At 56.0% G+C, this 8,322-nt stretch overlaps 1 protein-coding gene across 1 annotated transcript; it reads left to right on the top strand.

Annotated features, from left to right (window-relative positions):
* The first annotated feature begins 1,662 nt into the window (after positions 1-1,662).
* LINGO4 (leucine rich repeat and Ig domain containing 4) lies at positions 1,663-5,902 on the top strand. Its single transcript, XM_060087722.1, has 2 exons — positions 1,663-1,722; positions 4,118-5,902. The coding sequence occupies exon 2, from the start codon at positions 4,121-4,123 to the stop codon at positions 5,900-5,902; it is 1,782 nt and encodes a 593-aa protein (XP_059943705.1). The 5' UTR covers positions 1,663-1,722; positions 4,118-4,120.
* The last annotated feature ends 2,420 nt before the right edge of the window (positions 5,903-8,322 follow it).

The following is an 8,322-nucleotide window of genomic DNA, read 5'->3' as shown; positions in this document are numbered from 1 at the left end:
AAGGCCAAGAGCATCACAGACAGACAGACAGACAGTTAGAACTCAAACTTTTTATGTGCACTTTAAAAATAGACTTTAGGGCCTCCCTGGTGGCGCAAGTGGTTAAGAGTCCGCCTGCCGATGCAGGGGATACGGGTTCGTGCCCCGGTCTGGGAGGATCCCACATGCCGCGGAGCGGCTGGGCCCGTGAGCCATGGCCGCTGGGCCTGCGCATCCGGAGCCTGTGCTCCGCAACGGGAGAGGCCACAACAGTGAGAGGCCCACATACCGCAAAAAGGAAAAAAAAAACAAAAAAAACAAACAAACAAAAAAAAATAGACTTTAGTGGTTACACAAATGTGATCAGAGACACACGTCCACATACATGTGAAACACATACTCACACACTTAACCTGTAGTCATGCAGCTCTATAGACGCATTTAATCTGACACAATCTCTGTCTTCACTGAGGTCACAGATCAGAGGAACTTAGTGGCCTCAGGGAAGATCCCAATCCTGAGGGACCCCAGAACATTTGCACCTGGTGCCCCAGTTCACCAATCTTAGACGTGGGGTGGCCCAAACTCTATCCCAGCCCCAGCTGTCTTCTGTCAGAGGAAACCCTAAAAGAAGAGATGGCTGGACACTGATCAGTCAGAAGGCCAAGGACAGACCCTCGGAGGACTGTCTGGGCCCCATCCTCCAGCCCTGCTCTCGTTATGGTGAAAGGCAGCAGATGCAATTCCACCACTCTGTGCCTGGGTACCACCAAGTCTGGCAGGGTGAAGGAGACCTGTTTCTCCAGCCGTGATCTTGCCCGAGAACTTCTCTTGCCTTTATAAATAGCTGTGAGCCCTCTTCTGAGGGATAAACAGCAGGTGGTCAGGAGGGTTGTTTTCTTTTTTCCTCTCAGGGGAGGGTAAACATAAACCCTAACCTGTGCCATTCTTTATAAAACGACTTCAAAGGCAAGAGGTGTTGGCGCTCTGCAATCTCATTCCTGTGTGAGGACCCAGGTTCCCAGCCCTGCCAGCTGTCACTATTGTGAGGATTCTGCACCCACCCTGAGCGGTCCCCCACTGAGGCGTGGGGGCTGGTCCTCGGGAGCCCCCCATGGAAGCCGTCTCAGACTAAGCTCCGCAGTGGGCGTTCTGGGCTGAGAACTTTCCCCACAAATGACACCCACAGGGAACATTTAGAATGAGAGGTTGCACAGAACTGCCCCGCATCTGGGAGACTGAAAGACAACCCTACGGAAAGTGCCTGGCCCCAGAGCTCCGCAGGGGGAAATCAGGATGCCCGAGAGACCCTGCGGAGCTGCCCAGCAGCTTCCACCGCCGACCCCTCCACCCCTCGGGGCTCCGGAGCCTCCCTCTGCGCTCCCTCCCCTCCTCTGCCATCCTGAAGTGGCGCCTGCTGCAGCCCTCCCTGGTTGCTTTATTTATTTATTTTGCACCAACAGGGTTGCTGCAGACTCATTCTCGTCTGGTTTAAAAAGAGAGAGAGGAAAAAAAAAAAAAAGGAGAAATGCTTTCTGGCTCTTCTCTCTACCTCGGTCTTGGCAGCAGCCGCTGCAGCAGCAACAGCAGCAGCGGCGGGCAGGGGGGCAGCGGGGAGAGAGGCGCACGGGGAGGTGCGGGGCAGAGGTGCAGCTCGAGTGGGACGGGCCCCCAGCCCTGCACAGATGCAGTGCCCGACTTGATGCCACCCTCCAGCTTCTCTGGTAAGTGCACCCACCTCCTGTCCCAGAGCTGCAGCTGCCCTTCTCCATAACGTTCTCAGAGACAAGGCCAGACCCGTCAAGGCTAGAGGGTCTGTGCCCACCCCAGACCCAGCCAACCATCGATCCTGGCCCCATAGGACTTTGATGGGAAAACTAAGATGGCCCAGGTTCTCCGGAGGGAAGGACTCCAAGGAGACCTCCCTCCGTTTCCTGGGTGCTCTCTCTACCTCTGGCAAGGGTTTTCCTGCAATCCGTGTGGATATTCCAGAAATCTTACCTCCAAGAGCCCCCTCCCCGTGTAGGTCCCCATGCCTCACTCAGGTCTGCTTTAAAGAGGATATCCAGGATCAGATGTGTCTCTGGACTGCCACATAGACAAGAAGAAGAAAGCTCCCTGTTCCTTGAGGGTGATGCCCCAGACCCCAGCCCATACAAGGAGAGAAAGTAGTGGTCCTGACACCTATCTCTTCCTGCAAAGTGGCCGGAAGCCAGTCCTGTAGCCGTGGAGATTGGCAAGGGAAGTTTATGATTACATTAGTGACCTTTAAAGAGAAGGGGCCAGATCCCCAGCCCCTGGCCCAGCGAGCTTCAGAGACTAAGAGGACATTCAGAGGAGTGGCAAGGAGGGAAGCTAGGTTACACGCTTCACTGCACTTTTGCTGAATGCAGGAAAGAAGGCCGAGCAGCAACTGCAGCAGTAGTGACAAAGAGCTAGCTGTCAGGTGGACTTACCAGGGGAAGGAGGGTGGCCGGGACATTTCTCTACCTGGAGGACTCTTAGCATGCCATCCATACCTGTTAGGTTGGGATAGAGAACAGAGGGGTGTGCTCAGCAGCCTCTGCCGTGCCATTCTTTCTCATGCCCAAGCCTCAGTATGGTGTCCTACATCCCTCTGCTCTTTGGGCCTCTTTCTTCAGTTTCTGAGCTACTACAGTCCTCTGAAGTAGCTATAGGGTAGCCACCAGAACGATCCTTCTAGGAGAGGGTATAGAGTGGGAAAGAAAGGGGAAGAAATCACACCATCTCTTAAACTGCCTCTCCTAAGTTCCACCTGGGAGAAAATGGGCCGTGGGGTAGAAAGCTGACCCTGTAGGGCCCAGAAAGCCTGAGACCTGAAAGGTCAAAGGTGATTGGGATCTGCGGCTAGAAAGAAACCTAGGCCTCCTGCCTCAGTTGGCTCTTGTCCTATCTTTGTAGCATCCCTTGCCAATTCCAATACCTCCCCTCCCTTGGGGTCCCGGTTGTCACTAAACAGGGTGAGTCTATGGGACCTCTTCTCCTTCATCACCTCAGTCAGGCTCCAGTGGTCATCCGCCTGATTTTGCCCAGGCCCCTGGCACCCAGAAACCACGTTAAGTTGACGGGCTGTGCACACAGCCTGTGCCCAGAGATCTGCTGTGCCAGCCAAGGGCTCCTTTGGTCCCCACCACAGCGTCTGGCCAGGCGCTCTTTCTCCTCACTTGTCTATGCCTACCTGGCTCTCAGTCTGTCTCTTGTGTTTTTCTCAGGCAGCAGAGGCCAAGGGGGACAAGGGATCTCCCTCAGACTCACACACTAGGCTTGAATCAAAACACCACGAAGGAGGTGGTGAGAGAAGCCTAAGTCTGAGGACCAAGCAACAAAACTGGGGCATCTCTTGGGTCCCTCACACCCTAATGTCATCTATAGGGGAGGCGGGGTTGCCCTTGGGGTTCTTGTGAGGGATTCATGTACCCCCCTGCATCCTGTGCTATATCTAATGTGCAGCTTGGGTGTCGTCCACAAGGTGTTCTGGGGAGATTGGATCTTGTTAGTCTGGGGCCTCAGGCCCTGGGCCAGGCTAGAGGAGGGCAGAGAGGCAATAAGTGGAGCCTGGGGGGCAGAGCTGAGGCCCACATGCTTCCCAGCCTTGGATGACTTAGTCAAGGTGATGCCTGTCTCCAATCAGGATCCAGGGATATGATCCCCCTTAAGCTGTAGACAAAGCTGTGGGTAGATAACCTGGGAGAAGGGTGGGCAGAGAGGGACAGAGCAGAGATTGGGAGGGCAGCTATCAGGGAGAAGGGACCTGAGGTATTTCTGGATCTCACAGATGCAGGGAAACTCAAAAGTTACTTCCCTGCTGCTTCCTGTCTCCCGCCCCTAAAACTTTCCCCACTTGACTAGGGTTCCATGAGCTAGTAAGTACTTGGCCTGTTACCCAGGTTGGGAGGGGGAGGAAAGTACAGAGTCCCCAAAGAGGAGCTCCACAAGGCTCCAGGGAGGTGTGCACCAGAATTCCTCCCAGATCTGCACCCTAGTTGCTGGCCATGCTGAGATGGGTAGCTCAATATCTCTCTCTCCTCTAAGGAGGCCCAGGGAAGTCCAGGGTCCCCATCATCTGAAGCCACTTTCCAAAAAGGGCCATGTCATCGTCTATTCCAGGACTGAAGAGGGGATGGCTGCGGCCACTACTCCAAAGCAAGCCTGGCCCCCGTGGCCCCCCATCTTTCTCCTGCTCCTCCTGTCTGCGGGGAGCAGCGGCGGCTGCCCTGCTGTGTGTGACTGCACCTCCCAACCCCGGGCAGTGCTCTGTGCCCACCGGCGACTGGAGGCTGTACCAGGGGGACTCCCGCTGGACACCGAGCTCCTGGACCTGAGTGGGAACCGCCTATGGGGGCTTCAGCGGGGAATGCTCTCCCGCCTGGGCCTGCTCCGGGAACTGGACCTCAGCTACAACCAGCTGTCCACCCTCGAGCCAGGGGCCTTCCATGGTCTACAGAGCCTGCTCACCCTGAAGCTGCAGGGCAACCGTCTGCGAATCATGGGCCCCAGGGTCTTCTCAGGCCTATCTTCCCTCACGCTGCTGGACATTCGCCTCAACCAGATTGTCCTCTTCCTCGATGGAGCTTTCGGGGAGCTAGGCAGCCTCCAGCAGCTGGAGGTTGGGGACAACCACCTGGTGTTTGTGGCTCCGGGAGCCTTTGCTGGACTGGCCAAGCTGGGCACCCTCACCCTGGAGCGCTGCAACCTCAGCACGGTGCCTGGCCCGGCCCTGGCCCGCCTCCCAGCGCTAAGCGTCCTAAGGCTCCGAGAATTAGATATCGGGAGGCTGCCAGGAGGGTCGCTGCAAGGGCTGGGGCAGCTAAAGGAGCTGGAGATCCATCACTGGCCACCTCTGGAGGCTCTGGAGCCTGGGAGCCTGACTGGGCTCAATCTCAGCAGCTTGGCCATCACCCGCTGCAATCTGAGCTCGGTGCCCTTCCAAGCGCTGAACCACCTGAGCTTCCTCAGGGTCCTGGATCTGTCTCAGAACCCCATCTCTGCCATCCCGGCCCGGAGGCTCAGCCCCCTGGTGCGGCTCCAGGAGCTCCGACTGTCAGGGGCATGCCTCACCTCCATCGCTGCCCACGCCTTCCATGGTTTGACTGCCTTCCACCTCCTAGACGTGGCGGATAACGCCCTTCAGACACTGGAGGAAACAGCCTTCCCTTCTCCAGACAAACTGGTCACCCTGAGGCTGTCTGGTAACCCCCTGACCTGTGACTGCCGCCTCGTCTGGCTGCTCCGGCTCCGCCGCCGCCTGGACTTTGGCACGTCCCCCCCTGCCTGTGCCGGCCCCCAGCACGTCCAGGGGAAGAGCCTGAGGGAGTTTTCAGACATCCTACCTCCAGGGCACTTCACTTGCCAACCAGCCCTGATCCGAAAGTCCGGGCCACGATGGGTCATTGCAGAGGAGGGGGGGCATGCCGTTTTCTCCTGCTCTGGAGATGGAGACCCAGCCCCCATCGTTTCCTGGATGAGGCCTCAGGGGCCTTGGCTGGGAAGGGCCGGGAGAGTAAGGGTCCTGGAGGATGGGACACTGGAGATTCGCTCCGTGCAGCTACGGGATAGAGGGGCCTATGTCTGTGTGGTCAGCAATGTAGCTGGGAATGACTCCCTGAGGACCTGGCTGGAAGTAATCCAAGTTGAACCACCAAATAGCACTCTCTCTGACCCCAACATCACCATGCCAGGGATCCCAGGGCCTTTCTTCCTGGATAGCAGAGGCATAGCTATGGTGCTGGCAGTCGGCTTCCTCCCCTTCCTCACCTCAGTAACCCTGTGCTTTGGCCTCATTGCCCTCTGGAGCAAAGGCAAAGGCCGGGTCAAACATCACATGACCTTTGAGTTTGTGGCACCCCGAACCTCTGGGGATAAGAACTCTGGGGGTAACCGGGTCACTGCCAAGCTCTTCTGACCTTTCCTTCCACACTGGGGACCCATCCAAGCCAGCTTCAGATACCAAAGGGGAAGAGAACCAAGGCTGCCTGGACCAGAAGCTAGTCCCAAACAGCATAGATCTCCCACGCCTCCTGCCTGCACCATGCCAGCAGCTAAGGCCGCCTCCTGATAGCCGGCCTCCTTGTGCTTTTGCAGTTTGAGGATAGCATTGTCATCTCTTCCCTGAGGGTCCCAGGAAGCTGAAGGTGTAGACCCTGTAGTCAGCCCAGTCCTCCCCCCACCACATACAAAGCAGGAAATATAACCCCCCAGTCTGCTAGTTTAAGCTCCAGGCTTCCTTCACACCCACCTACACATACCTCAATAACCAATACCAATCGCCAACCACAGCCATAGGTTACTTCAGAGATGGGGCTGGGAAGTGCCACTTGCTTCTTGGAGTCTCTGCTCCTCAACCAGGTGGTCTCTCTCTCTTTTCTGCTCTGTCCCCTCTCTAGGGGCAAACAACTAGGGCCAATGACCTCAAGCTAAGGAGAAGAGGATGTGACAGGGGAGTGTGGGACGGGAAGAAGGGCAGACTACACACTGGCACTGAGTGTGCATGAGCCCCACCACCTGTCTCTGTCTGTCACAGCATTAAACCTGTTGCCAAAAGGCCATGACAGTAGCAGCCACAACTAAATGTGATCTCTGGAGTTTCCTTTAGTCTTTTCCACCCCTTATTTCTGTCAGATCTCCCCCTTCCTACCCTTTCTGCCTGCCCATTGAGCCTGTATCCTAATGGCCTTGCCTGAATCTAACGAGCCTGACAACCAGGGGTTTACGCAAAAGGTTGCCAGCCGTGCCTGGAGAGATCAGCACGCCCAGCCCATTTCAGTGTCAACCCTTTCCCCTGTACTCTCCCTCTCCAGAGTTGGAGGAGAGATCCTCTGCCTTCCAAAGGATCCCTCTGCAGAAATTTCAACCCAGGGCACCCAGCTCCTTCCCTTCTTTCTCATTCCGGTTGGAATCTCCCTAACATTCCTGTATTGCAGATCCCTAGTGCCCTTGATGGAGAAAGCAAGAGAACTCCTAGAAAATGACTAACAAAAGCAAGAATCTGCAGCTGTCAAAGGAGAGAGACCCAGAACACAGCAGGACTAGGTTTGAAGGAACAAGGTGGGAGGGGCACTGCAAGCTGTAGTGAAAAGTGGAGGGAAGAAGCGGCAGCAGGAACCACCTGCCTTTCCACCGTCCTTCAGCAGTTTCCCCTGGTTCCGTGTTTAGTGCAGCCCCGGTGGGAAGCTGTGTTGGATAGAGGTCGCTGTCTTATGGTGCCCCAGATGCAGAGGCAGAGTGGGAGGAGGAGATGCTGACTGCCTCTGTGTGTACTCCAAAGAGAGGCCAAAGCAGACCTAGAAAAAGTAGAGATGCTGAGAGCTCAAGGGACAGGGCAGCAGCGTCCGCATCACCGGAAGGGGAGGAGTGAAGGGAGAGGAAAGGAGCAGGGAGGAGGGGCCGAGAAGTGGAGATTCACGAGGTCCCTGGGAGTCTCTCTCTCTCTCTCTCTCTCTCTCTCTCTCTCTCTCTCTCTCTCTCTCTCTCTCTCTCTCTCTCCTCTCTCCCTCCCTCCCTGCCTCCCTCCCTCCCTCTCTCTCTCTCTCTCTCTCTCTCTCTCTCTCTCTCTCCAGCAGCTGTTCTCTCTCTCTCTCTCTCTCTCTCTCTCTCTCTCTCTCTCTCTCTCCAGCAGCATCTGCACAGCGTCCTTAGTTCCCCTCCACCCTCAAGAGCCCCCACCCACCCCTCACCCAACAATATGCAAGAGTCATCAGCTTCCTAGCCATTCCTGCTGCCCTTGTCCTTGCTCTGAGGAGACTCATGAGGAGATTCCCGGCCCAAACTGTCCCTGACAGGTGAGAAAAGCTGGCGCCATATGGGGGCAGCCAGACTTCACCAGCAGGCAAGCTCTTCGGTGGGAATCTGGGGGCAGGGGGCTGTGGGCAGAGGTGAATGTGAGACAGAACCCGGCAGTTTGGAGAGTGAGGCTGGAGAATCACACAATCTTGAGCATCCGGAGCCTCCAACCTTGCTCCCGGCACCGTGCACACACAATTCTCTTAGCATTGCAGCAACCTCCCCTCTCCAGTTTATTAGACAGCAGAAAGATTTCCCTGGGGCACAGCCCTCTCCCTCATTTCTAAAATCTTCCACCAGTAGCTTGTGAGATTGGGACTTGTGGGGGTCAGGTGCTAGAGGTTCTCATACTAGTTGCCCGCACTGCAATGCAGAAAAGGGCAGAAGCAGCATTGCTGTTCAGAGAAATCTACTCTGGGAAGCCCCCTGAGGCAGTGGGGAATGGATGACATGTGTCTGAATTGGGAGATGCTGCTGCCTGAGTCACTTATGTGAGTCACTTATGTGATTTCAAGTTTTCTAGTATCACATTAAAAAAGCAAA

Source organism: Mesoplodon densirostris, chromosome 2 (assembly GCF_025265405.1).
Source record: "Mesoplodon densirostris isolate mMesDen1 chromosome 2, mMesDen1 primary haplotype, whole genome shotgun sequence".
In the NCBI taxonomy this organism is placed as follows: Eukaryota; Metazoa; Chordata; class Mammalia; order Artiodactyla; family Ziphiidae; genus Mesoplodon; species Mesoplodon densirostris.
The sequence above is the reverse complement of the archived record's forward strand: the minus strand, read 5'-3'. Positions and strand labels throughout refer to the sequence as shown.

Coding starts and splice junctions, on each gene's coding strand:
- LINGO4 (XM_060087722.1), top strand. CDS start 4,121: ATGGCTGCGGCCACTACTCCAAAGCAAGCCTGGCCCCCGTGGCCCCCC.